The sequence below is a fragment of the Ursus americanus genome, chromosome 2 (assembly GCF_024610735.1).
Source record: "Ursus americanus isolate L20-20 chromosome 2, mUrsAme1.1.p, whole genome shotgun sequence".
In the NCBI taxonomy this organism is placed as follows: Eukaryota; Metazoa; Chordata; class Mammalia; order Carnivora; family Ursidae; genus Ursus; species Ursus americanus.
The window spans coordinates 91212236-91225469 of NC_142128.1; the positions used below are offsets into that span (position 1 = coordinate 91212236).

General features: G+C 49.3%; 1 protein-coding gene across 2 annotated transcripts in view; it reads left to right on the forward strand.

The window, feature by feature from the left end:
• The window catches only part of KIAA0040 (KIAA0040 ortholog), a 39662-nt gene extending 28786 nt beyond the window's left edge, over nt 1–10876 (forward strand). Inside the window, exon 3 of one of the 2 annotated variants that reach the window (XR_015722825.1) lies at nt 3513–3646. Coding sequence is in view for 1 of the 2 variants with exons in the window: in XM_045811340.2 (XP_045667296.1) it covers nt 3646–3948 (303 nt within the window). In the remaining variant the exon portion in view is untranslated. Of the gene's footprint in view, nt 1–3512 lie in introns of both variants that reach the window. The other variant, XM_045811340.2, reaches the window with a different exon arrangement.
• Nucleotides 10877–13234: the final 2358 nt, after the last annotated feature.

Consider the following 13234-nt stretch of genomic DNA (forward strand, 5'->3'; position numbering starts at 1 on the left):
TCATAAATACTAATGAAACAGTATAGATTAGCCGAGCTCAACAAGGAACCTGGGGGGCCTGGGAGAGAATTCTTAGATTAAAAAAGTATAAAGAATACCTTTTTAATTGAATTTTACCCGGACTGGGCTCCCAAATGTTAATGAATACTCTCCTTGACTATATGGAGAGTAGATTCAAATAAGTACCTTCAGGAATCCAAACGTGAATTATTGACTTAGCTTTAGCTTGAAAAGAAATCTATTTATTCAAAGGCTATTTTAGGTGTCATGGGATAGACGAGTTTGAGACAAAGGTAGGGAGGGGTAGGAGGGCCTGGGACACTGTGATAAACACGTCATTCCAATGCACGCTTCTGTTTCACCCAACTAAGCCACCTAAGTTGAAATTTGCTTATTATGTTTGTCTTTTACAACCTGATCCCTCAATAATCATAACTCTCCTGGAATATACAAGGCCCCATGTCTTTGTCCTTCATCCTGAATCCTAACACCTAACACAGTGTATGGCATGTATTAGGTGCTCAATAAATGTTTGTTAAATAGATAAAGAGCTCTCTTAAAACATTTTCCAGAGCTGTTCTCACCCTGTTATCTTTTCTTGAAGGGCACCCTCCTATTACAAAGCCCCCAAATAAACACACACCCTATGGAGGCCCTGTCTCCCCTGGCCACAACCTACAGTCCTCCTCTCTCCCACCCAGAGCCCCAGGCTCACCCTGTTCTCCTGCCACGTTCTAGAATTTTCTCTGCCTAGAATCTTTGCACATCCTTTTACCCATGTTTCTCTGTCAAGATCGTGCTCCTTTTTCCAGGTCCTCCTCAGATGGCTTTACCTTCATGAGAACTGCCTTGATATCCCCCAAGTGCGCAAAGCCCTCCCTCTCTCTCCCCGCCTGAACCCAAAAATGGGCCTCTGATGCATGTATGCTCCCTGCAGGGACCGGCGTGACATCTGGCAAGAAGAATTGGTCAACAAATGTGGTAGTGGTGTCTAATCTGAGTCATAGAAATGCAGTACAAGGGGCATTTGGCCCCAGGAAAGTATATGTGTGGATCAAATTAGTGAAAAGTACCCAAAGTCTTCTCTCAACAGAGCAGGACAATCCCTCCAGATGGGCCAAGAACTCTGGGGCCAAACAAGGACTAAATTAAAGCTAAGGTGATGGCAAAGCAAGAAGGAAAAGTCAGAGAGACAAGTGGGTGAGAAGGAGCAAAGGCAGCGGAGTGGCCTTGATGGGGGGCGGGGGGTTAGAGGATGCCCAAGGGTGTGTTTTCTCAACAAAGAGGCTGTGGGCTTGATGGCGTGTGGGCAGAACCATGGCCTGTGATGTTCCCAGGGCCTCAGAGGGGCTCAGGCAGAGCCTTTGGTGAGGGGATGTGACTTCTCAGAACGTTTTTCTTTGTTGCATGTTGAGTTTAAGTTCAGGCAGTCATATGGTTTCTATAAACCTCCTCCACGTGAGCAGGACTGGATTTTTATTGTATGTCTCTTCATGCATTTGTGAAGTATCTAATAATGGGAAATAAATCACTCTGCAGTCTTTTTCCACAACAGATTGGGATAAACATTGAAGTCAATCCAGGGAATGGCCCCATATTGTAAGAGTCTACAAATCCTGGGCTACTTGCCAAAACGGGTTAATTCCACACAAAGGAGTAGGAGGCCCAGGGCAACACCTGGGAGGGGCTCACCTCTTGGGGATCTGGAGCCAAACTTTCCAGAATCAGTAAGGCCAGCTCTGCCAGTCACTCGCTGTGTGACCTGTTTCTCTGTCTGTTCACCTATAAGAGGAGGGAAATAACTGTACCGACTTCATTAGGTTATGATGAAATGAAATAAGTCAGTTGGTGGGAAGTGCCTAGAATGGTAACTGTCATCTCAGTGCCACCGCATAGTGTTATTTCATTTTCATGGACCAGATGGCACAGAAGTAGGTACCAATTTATACAATTCAATAATCTGTATAGATAATGTCCTAAGCATGTGAGTCCTCATGCCAGCAGACTAGGACTGAGTTCAGGTGGACTTTGGATGAACACACGGGTGCACGGGGCACTTACAGAGTGCTATCTAAGGAATTGGACTTCTGAGGACAACCGCCGAGTATAACACACTACCCACACATTTGTGTCCCAGTGCAGGACAACAAAATGAAGCCTGGACTTCACGATGATTGTGAACCCAGGTCCCCCAGCAGTTTTCTCCATAGACAAAGCACCATCCTGTTGCTCTCTTTAAAAATATAATTCAATATGAAAGTGATTAGAAAAGTATCAAGTAAAATATAAATATATAGTAATGTCATTGTCCCGAACTCTGGGTGTTCGTTGCATCTCTGTGTGACCTTAGACATGTCACCTCTCCCACTCTGGGCCTCGGATTTTTAATCTTTAAGTGAGAGCATTGCTTGGGATGATCTCTAAGGTCTCCAGCCTGAAAATCGATGAGTCTTTGATCTTTGGGTCCCAGGCCATGTCTATACCAGAAGGTCTCTTGAATTTCCTCGAAACATGCTGCCTTCCAAGTCTTTAGACATAGGAACCTGTGGATTCCAGAACCAAAGGAGCCTGTAAGACCTCATACTTGAGAGCTGAGGCCTGAGATGTATGTGGAGAGGTGAAGGGGGTACCAGTGGAAGAAGGGCCATTCTGCACAAGTGACCAGAACAGCCCTGGCTATAAGCTGAGCTCAGGATGGCAGTAGGGACCCCATCCCAGTTTCCAAACACCATTGCTGAGAAGCCCGCAAGACTCCTTTTCCACTGCAAAGAACAGCAACAGGCAGGGAAGGAGACTTGGGAATATTTGGTTGAGGCACAGAAAGCAGAGATGAGGGTAATGAGAGAGAGGAAGGTAGAAACAATAGGAACCAGCAAATGGTCTCCCAACTGCAAAGCTCGGTGAGTCTTCTTTGGGCACAGGAGTGGGATGTAAGGAGGGGGGGGATGGAGCAGAGAAGAGCGCATGAAGACGGGGTGAGACAGGACGAGGACCACTGACCTCTTAGCCTTGGGGAGGTCCAAGCCCCCTATGACAGGCAGCAAGATTTAGACATTTCGCCTTGTGCTTAAGCTTTAGTAAGTACTGAAAATGGCAAGTTGTATTCATAGAAAGTCACGTACAGCTGTCCCCTGGGGAGTATGTGTTCAGCACCTATCAGGTGAACTACAGGGAGAAAAGATTGAGAAGTGCTCTTGCAGAGGCACCAACTCCTACCCGGAACACTGAATTTACACTTGATTCATTTATCCAGCAAATGCTGAGCACCCGCTACGTGCCAGGGCTGATACACTATTAATTCTTGTACCCTAAGCCCTGTATGGTGTGTATAAGAATTAGTACCTACTTAAATGCATGCATTTATTTTCTTTATTGGGTTTCAATACCATTCCAGTGAACTCTGGAAATCTCCAATTCCCTCCCTTCTCCTACGCCTAAAAAATATGATGGTGTTAAAAATCATTGACCATTCCCGCTGCATTTCTCTTGAATTGTCTGTTTTCTGTCTTCAGCTGCTAACATTGGCATGCCCAAACCCAAAGTTGGAAGAGGAATAAGTTCCAAGTGGACAAGGCTGCATCCCCTGGAGCCCAGGACTTGCTAGGGAGCGGAGAGTTTCCCTTGGCCCCAGGCTAGCCAAGCACCATGGAGAAAATCAGCTCCTTCTTCAGCATCATTTGGGACACCATCTTGACCAAACACCAAGAAGGCCTCTTCAACACCATCTGCCTGGGCATCCTCCTGGGGCTGCCACTGCTAGTGGTCATCACGTTCCTCTTCATCTGCTGTCATTGCTGCTGGAGCCGGCCAGGCAAGAATGGCCAACAGCAGGAGCGGAACAAGGGGAAGAAGAGGAAGAAGAAGAAGAAGAAGGCTGAAGAAGACCTCTGGATATCTGCTCAGCCCAAGCTTCTCCAGATGGAAAAGAGACCATCACTGCCTGTCTAGTTAAGCAAGAAGCAGAGGTGTCCACCCTTGGGGGCTAAGCCACTGCTAACCACACACGGGCTAGAGAGCAGGAATCCCTAAAGTGATGCGCTCATGTCCCCAGAGGAGCTAAGCAAGGGACAAGCCTCAGGCTGACTGCCCCCACAGAGGACAGCCCAGGAAGAACACAGACAATTCTTGGGGACTGTCTTGGCAGCTATGTGTCCAATAGTAATGCTCTTTGCCGGAGACTCAGGCATGCCTTCCACTTATCTCTAGCAAGCTCCATATGCAAAAGCACAAAGAATGTTTGTCCATATATCTTGACATGTCTCCCGAATGCACACACGTGCACACACATACACACACGCACGCACATCCAGGCAACAGGTACCTGGGTAAATATGTCCTGTTCATCAAATGGCCATTGAATATCTACTTTGTGCAAGTACAGTGTCCGCTCTCCCAGAAATGTCTCCTAGGAAGGCCCGGCCAGACGCTAGCACACATGCACAATTATACAACCAGGCAAGGTACCTCCACACTGTCCACCCATCCCCCACTCAGGTTAGAGATATGTGCTTTCCTCTTCCTACCCCTCCTTAACCTGTTACTGGAAATCCTCATACTTGGACATTCCAGCAACCTGGTACAGCTCCCATCCCTGTATATTGACACAGACACACCAAGTTCCCGTGTTTCTTATCTGGGAGGCAAAATTTAAAGTGAGAAGGATCAAAATTCATTGAAAGCTCTATCTTGCAGCTCATGACAAGGTCCCCATTTCCACTGATAGGTATCTAATGTTGTCTAAGACCTCTCTTTGAGACGCTACCCCAGAACCACTCAGCAAGGTGCCTTTCTCCAAGCACAAACCAACAGCTCTTGGTAGTGACTTCTAGAATGGTCTGGAAACCAGGCAGACTCCATCCACTTCAGTGAACTGCAGTTGTGGACCTGGGCAATGTCCGTTTTACAGATGGGAAAAGGGTGCCCCACCTGAGCTGGGGATCTCCTGTGTAACCAAAGGTTTTCAGCGGGGAAGGAATTAAGACAATTTCTGCTACAGCCTCACTGAAGACACACCGGAAACACTTCCCTAAGGTTGGAATGGATGCATGGTATGCTGCAGGTGGGATACGGAAGTTACAGAGTGTAAGTGAAAGTAGAAGGAACCTATGTAGAGGTTTATTCATATTTATCTCGAAGCTCAGGCAAGTGCCTTGCACACAGTAGGTACTTAGAACTGTCTTGGTTGCTGTCGGATATGCAATGATGTTAAGGGTAAGCGTGTAATACCTCGCCAATCCCCCCAAGTGACCTTCTTTTCTGAGCCCGCTAATTACTGCAAAGGCTGGAAGGTGGGTATTGAATGCTCCCCAGAGGCTTCATGCAGAACCGACAGTGAGGTTGACATGGGTGCCCTGAGACCCATGATGACAGGTAGACTAGGTCCGCAGGGAGTCGAGGAGAGTGTCTCCCCAGCAGGCTGAGGTTGGGAGGCCGAGTTAATCCACTTATATGACGAACCGGTTGGTATTTTGATTGTATTGTGACCATAATACAAAGATGGAGACTTCCCAAATTGGGAGCAGGTTGTGCTCTGAAAGGTCACTTGCAAATCTGCCGGGTGGCTCTCTTGAAATATTTCCCCACAAATGCTGTTCTAGATGGCAGGAAAATTTCAGCTTAATTAACAGCGCGGCTAAACTTTGATAACTGTTCTGCAAGACTGTGTTCATGGACGAATGCATGCTGTTCACTCCCTTGGGCAGCCCGGTGCTCACATGCTCTCCAGGGAGACTCCAGGCCTGAGGAGGGCAGGTGTCTGGTGGTGACCGCCGCACCAAGGTCTTCTAACGGGTGACCCTGGGAGTCATAATTCAGGCCTTCACATATTTTAGAACCAGTCCCACCCACCTTCTCACACCAAGTGGCCCCAAATGCTCTGGGCATTCAGACTCCTAAACCTCTCTGAGCAGAGAAAGAAGCACTCGCTGCTTCTCTGTCCCCTTGGACATGGACAGCCTGTCCGGGAGCATCTAGCTGTCCCCTTCCCATCACAGGATGACCGCTCGTCACCACACACCAAATGCACATACCCCCCCCCCCAACTGGCCACTGCCTACTGGGACCAGCTGCCCCTCCTGCCTCCAACTCCCAAGCCCCCAAGATGGATGACTTGAGGGAGACGCAGAGCTGGTGGCGGAGGCTGGGTGTCAGATGCGATCTAGGAGAAAGGATCACTCGGATCGGGGACCACACAAGTTAACATGGTTGCCATGGCAACTGGCTGCTAGTTTGAATTAAGACGGCAGTCGGTTGTCATTGCCATGACAAGGCCTCTGTCTCCAGGTGCAGTGCCCTGCTGTCTCCTAATGAAATGGATTTGAACTACCTCCGGGCGCGAAACACCCAGAAACTCACTTCTCTGTTGCTTCGTAGCCTAGGACTCAGGAGACTCAGATGCTGAACGAGGCTCATGTTTTCTCTCCCCAGCCTCCCCTGACAACCTCCACCAGGGTCCCTCCAACACTGCCCCGGGTGACCTAGGCCCCCAAACTCCTGTAGAATACGTGGGTCCATGCAAGGAGCCCAAGGCAGTCATCAGAGCCATTCTCTGGTCTTCCCACTCATCCTCGTCTTTCTCTCCCGTGTTTTCTTCTTCTCTTATTCCTGCTTCTCCCAGCACCCCCACCCCAGGTCCAGCCCTTTCTTTATTGCTCTTTACTTTTACTCCTTCTCCCCACCTTCTGCCCCAGAACTGCTGCTGGCAGCCAGGGGTGCCTCGGGACTGGAGCCTGCTTGGCCCATCTTGGAGCGTTTAAGTAATGGAGGCAAAAAGAATGATGAAGAAGAGGCCTCCTAAACCAGCCCAGGCTTGGAGAGGAGCCCCCAGGCCAAGACGGGAACAGCCCCAGCCAAACTCAGCCACGACCGTCAGAGAAGGTCTTCTCCCCACCTCTCAATGCATTTGCTTTTTTATTTCCTGGGGGAAGGGAAGGGAGGAGGGGAAAATGTAGAAAAAGGGCAGTCACCTTTTCAAGAAGAGTATAAATTGTCCAAGATGTATAGTATTTGTCAGTATTTTTTTTTCTGGAAAATTCAAACACGTGCAAGAGAAAAATTTATTTAAATAAAAGACTTTGAAAATAAAAAGCCATGCCTGGAGTCCTTACCTGCTGGCACCAGTTACTCTCTTGACATCAAATATTGCCCTGTCCCAGACATCACTCAGAAATGTATGACAAGAGGCAGCCACTCCCACTGGGACACAAAAGACCCAGCTGTCCCAGGCACTGCCTTCCCCCTGACCGAGTTATAGGCCGAAGGACCGGGACCGGGCTCTCGCCCCACTGCCCGCAGAGCAGACCCCCCAGAGTCCAGGCACCCTCGGTGGCAGCTGCTCCCTGACAACTCTTAGCATCCCTTCAATGAGCTCAATCAATGTCTTCTTAAAGGAGAAAAGGGAAAATAGCAAAAACTGAGTACCTGGGTACTTAGAAACACACATGCTTAGATACATAGATAGCCAGCCAGCCAGGAAGACATACACATATGCATGTGTAAATGCCCCCCTTTTTTTCAAGCGGACCACAGCTTTGCACTGGTTGTGAAATGGAATGATGTAGATGTTCCAGAGTCCTCCCTTGATGATGCTAAGCCGGTCGTCAAGCAGAAGCCCTGTAGAGCAACGCTGTCCAATAGAAGTAGAGAAGATGGGAATGTTCTCTATCTACGCTGTCCAATAGGGTACCATTCACCACATGTAGCTATTTAAATTAATTAAAATTAAATAAAATTGAAGGTCCAGTAGCTGAGTTACACAGCCATAGTTCAAGTGCTCAACAGCTATGTGCAGCCAGCAGCTACTAGGTGCTCGGTGGGGACAAGGGTGGCAGAGTGGTCAAATGGGCTGATAAAGCCCTGTTTACTACACTGCAGCTAGGGCTTCGGGAGACAGACCTATGGCACCGCCTCCCCTTTGCCTCCTTTCCCCCAAGGCAGGCTGACATTTCTGTAGTTTTAGTTAATTCCTGGGCTCCCTGCCCCATTGCCACACACTCCACGACAGCCCAAGGAGACAGTCTTCATTCAGCTCTCTGTTCTTTGCTCCAGGACTTCCAACACTTCCCAGTGTAGAGCAGGGACTATTGTCCAGAAACCATAGGCAGGGGGCAGCTGCTGAGTCCTGAGGGGACTCCAGGGCTAAATGCCTCCAGCCCCGCCTCCCCAGGCTCAGCCCTGCCCGCAGCGGTGCTCCTGTGGATCTGGACAATGCTTTGAGGGTTCTCAAATCACCAGAACACTATGTGCTGGCCCCTTGCCCTTTGATTTTAGTGTTTTTCCCAAATTCAAAGTCACAGGATTACAGGACTAGGGGGAAAAAAAGAGTTCCTTCAAACAGATGTCTGTCCTCATCATGGGTTTAAAGGGATGTTTTCAAATACCTGGGATCCTTCATTCAGGAATGACCATGCATGCATGTATCTAACTCCCTCTTTGAGATTACTTATCCCATTAACATTTTTGGCTCTTTACTAGATGCCAGCAACACAGAGTGGTCCTGGAGGGGCTCACAGCCTGGCTGGGGGGACAGACAAGCTAATAGATCATTACAGCCCAATGTGATCACTGCTTCCATAGAGGGAAACTGCAGAGCTGGGATTAGGACAGCCTTTGGGGATCACCCAGGAGCTGTCTAGTGTTGCAGGGGAAGAAATTGGGAAAGGAGGGCACCATTTGCATTGTCTGCACCCTGAAAGTGCAATAGTGATGCAGGGGACAGCCGGACAAGGGCCACCATGAGGGTAATGAGCTAGGACTCAGGACTAAGAGTGTCCCAATTCTGATGCTAACTCCAGGGCCCACTGGTTATGGAATTTAGGCGATGACTTAATCTCTGTAAAGACTCACGTGTATAGGAGAGTTAGTGGTAATCCTTCTCTCACAAGCACAGAGCAGTAAATAAGATAAAGCGTATAAAGCATTCAGCATAGAGCCTGGCTTATAGGACATGCTCTGCAAATGTTAGTTGTTTTAATTAAGGGTAGAAGGAAGATAATGAGAGAGTTGTATCCTTGAAGTCAAAGGAGAAGAAACTTTCAAGAAGAAAGGAGTCCATAGAGTCAAATGATGTAGACAGATCACATGAGATAGGGGTTGAAAATAATGTGCATTTTCTGTTCCTCTCGGCGTGGTATGTTCCATCATTTCACCACACACTGCACAGTCTACAATATTAAAGATACTCCCAATTCGCAATATGTGATGGTAGGGTGTCTACTCACCCTTGCCTCAGCCCCTTCTGCACACAACGAAGCCACCCCGTGTGACAGTGCCCCCTGGTGGCCAGATTAAGAAAGACTTTGCGCCAACATCTTTCCACTTTCTATGGTGCTTCCCTTAAAACATCAATCCAGCTAGACGGCTGGGCTTCAAACTAGACGCGCTAAAGAGTTGCTGGGTTTTATGTGATGTTCACGAATCCGTCAGGGTCGAGATTGCCACGCTTACCTGACAAATGAGGGATTTTCATAACCCGAAGTCTTAATTGTCATTATACATATTTGGTGAAGTATTTCATAGTTTACATCACTGTCTCCAAGAAAGCTTCCCTAACCACACAAGTCTTCCAGATTGCAGCAAGATCAGACTAGGCTGCCCTGTGTGTGTTCCTGTCTTCCCGCACTCCCCTCCCCTCCCATCCTCATTAGAAGTAGCCTATGTGAGGCCTGAAGAGTAACTATCTTACTCACCACCTTATTTCCAATAACTAGAATGGAGCTTAGTGCATACCATATGCTAAATAATATATTGATTAGGAGGAAAAAAAGAAAGGAAAAGGATCCCTGGGGTGTTTCTTACACATGCAGATTCCCCATCCCTCTGGCCTCGTGATAGATTTTCGAGGTCTAGGGTGGGTCCGGACCACCGGCTCTTCTAAGGAGCACTCTAGGTGATTGCCAGTGGTCCCTGAACCACATCTTAAGAAACATCATCTACTCAGAAAACAACAACAAAAATGCTATGGTCAAAGAAGTTTGCAAAATACTACATAACATGACTTCCTCTCTCTACCCCATGAGATCTGCAGTCGTGCTTCACATTAAAGGTTCTAACAGGTACTATAGTAAAGAAACTAGTGTAACTCCCCATAACTCAGAGTTTTCCCAAGCTTATTTGGTCATGAAACCTCTTTTTGTAGCAGATCTGGAGGGGCAAGGGTCCCGAGGAACACCATTTGGGAAACGCTGCCATGGAGGGTTCATGCACAGCTCAATTCATATCATCCCCAATGAACCCCTGTCTGATTCTTTCTCACTCTGCCTTTCCTCTTTCTTCATTTGTGAGCCTTAACCATCCCACTGGTGGCTATCCATAGCACATGCGCTTTAGAGCTGGCTACAGATACACCACTATCAAGGGAAAAAAAAGAAGAGGAAAGAGAAGAAAGAAAATCCAAACATTTTGATGGAAGTTATAAGGACTAAGGATCCAAGCCCTCTTACCATTCCGGAGTGCTACATATTACATACGAGTGTTTTCAGGATCTCATTTGATTCTTGAAGTGAGTACATCAGGGACTGAGGTCATTCCCATTTTATAAATGAAGAATCTGAGAGAAGGTGAGCAACTCACCCAGACCTGGAAAGGAAACCCAAGTCTTCAGGATCCTCTCCTAGTGCCCCTACCACACACCAGGCATCGTGATCCAGGCTACTCTGCGGACTTGGGCTCCTCAAAGACCGTTAGCTTGCAGTGTCTCCTCTGAGTCGGAAACCTTTTGAATACACTAACGGGCTCTACCCATAAGACTTCAGAGTACTCAGATGTCTCCTTCAGATGTCCTACAGCAAGCCTCACCAGCCTCCTTACCCTTGTCTAATTAAACCTAATTTTCTTCACTTACCCAAATAAAGAACCATTTCCACCCCATTTTGTTTCCTTCCCTTATTTAGATTACAGTATTGCAATACCATCATTTTCTATTTCTGTCATTATACATGCACTGCATTGTAGAATACACAGGCGTGTATGGGCTAACCTGGGAACCTAACTTCTTTGTATAACATTGGAAGTGGCATTCTATCCATTCCCCATTTCCCCCATAGAAACAACCAACTAACAGAAGGACTTTGGGATGTGAGTTCATTTACACATTAGGAGCTGCCTAAAATCTCTTCTGGGGGTGCCCCCCTCACCTTTCATCATGCCAGGGGACCCATCTCCTGTCTCAGCACCAGCCCAGGAGACCACATGGGGGGATTAGAGTCCAGGTTTCACTAGGCAATCTCTTCAAGGTATTTCCCAGTTTCCTGTTTTGTGCATTAGTCCAGCAGCAACACTACCTGCACCACTACCAAGCATGGGCCGGATGCTGAGCCATCCCCCCTAAGCAGATTCTCCAGGAAGGAAGAAAAGTGAGGACCCCCAGAACTCCCCTTTATAGAGGATTGGAAAGTGGCCTTGAAGAGAGGCTCCCGATGGGACAACACTGCCATCTCCTGGCCCGTCTGGGTACAACATGTCTACTGCCTGGGTCTGGGGCACTGACTGTATTGATCTGAGCTCTTTATTGACAGAAACTCCTTCCTGATCCTCTTCACCGTCCTGGTGGACGGCTTAAGGGAATGATTTGGAAATTGTGTTAGCAGAGGACTTCCTCCAGCAAACGACTATGTTTTGCCCCGAGTTTTTCATTACTTCCACTTGTTTTTCCTCCTGCCCTGCTGTTCGTCTGTTCGCGAATTCTCTTTTCCCATGCCACACCTGGTGCGTGTCCTTCCTGCCATCCCCTTGCTCTCAATCCCTGGAGTCGTTCTTAGTCTTTCTCCCTGGCTCATTCAGCAGGTTCTGGCTCTAATGATCCTTGAATCCCTGAGACTTCTATGTTGAAAAGCAGAGCTTGTGATGTCATGTGACACACATAAACTCTAGGACCCGATTTCCAGAGGAAGGGGCGTCAGGCACAACCCACTCGACACTGTGCCATGAAGGGACCCTTCCCTTTACCACCCAGGCCCTCGCCTCCTGCTGATCCTTCCTCCTAAAAATCTCTCTAATCTGTGCCCTCTCTGCTTTCCCGCCGTGCCTGCCCCAGACCCAGGAGCTGTGGTCTCCTGCAATAGCCCTTAACCTGTCTGCGAATCTCCATCGTCTCCCCTCTGCAGCTCCCCACCCTCCTCTAACCTGCCAGCAGACGGAGATTTCCAAGATGCACGCCTGACTACCAGAGCGACTGCAGGATTCAACACCTGGGAGCCTCCTCCTCGGCCCAGCTCGCTGTCCTGGCAGGGTCCTCAGGGCTGACTGCATGGCAGCTTGGAAAAGCTCCAAGGCACAGGCCACAGAGGAGACAGAGTCCCTGGAGGTGATGCAGGTTCCGTATACCCACAGCTGAGCTGATTCGGACGCACCGTGCGAGCCGAGAATGGTCCCTGCCCATGTCCCTGGCGCGGCTCCCCACCAAGCACTCCTCACCCCACCAAGAAACCGCGTTCCTCCCTCACCCATCCCTCACTCTGCCCTTTCCCACCTTTGCCGCCACGTTCCCTTTCCTCAAGGTGCCCTGCCTCCCTGACCCACTCAGACTCTTCTTCCGGGCCTAATGGTGACCGTCACGTCCATGACGCTTGCTCGAGTATCTGTCCACACCCCTGCCGACTCTCTGTCCCCGACGTGCTACCTGCTGTCACGGTGTGTCCCCACAGCCGTCCGCCCGCACCGTGTCCCAGGCTGCTGGAGGCAGGGCCTGTGCTCTGTGCATGACTGCTTGGCTGGCATCTTGCATGGGACAGAAAATGGCTCAGAAACTCCAGCAGTTGCTTGGGATACTTCTGTCCTTGCCTCTGACCTCCTGCCTGGCTTGCAGCCCGTCCCTTCGGTGACAGCCATTGTTCTCTTTGGTCTGTCCTCACGGGGAAGGATTGCCCCTGCGGCTTCAAAACCCTGATGGCTCATATCTGACTCTAAGGAAGCTGCCCTCTGAAAAGCAGGTTTGTGCAGACAGCCCCCCGCCCCGAGGCCTACACTCAGCTGCCTGTCCCCTCGGGCAGCACGGCTCCCACTGGTGAGAGAAAGCAAGCCGAGTTTCCCGCAAGTTCCTAGGTTGGCCGGTGGCGAAATGCCGCGGTGGGCGAACACAGGGGCCTGGGGCTGGCCTCGCAGGCAGCTCCAGAGCAGAGAGACCCGCTGCTCCAGGAGCGGCCCCCAACAGGGCAGCAGCCCCAGCCCAGACCTACTGAGTCCCGAGGCCTGAGGATGGGGCCCCTCGAACTGTGCTTGACCCAGCACGGTTACCAGG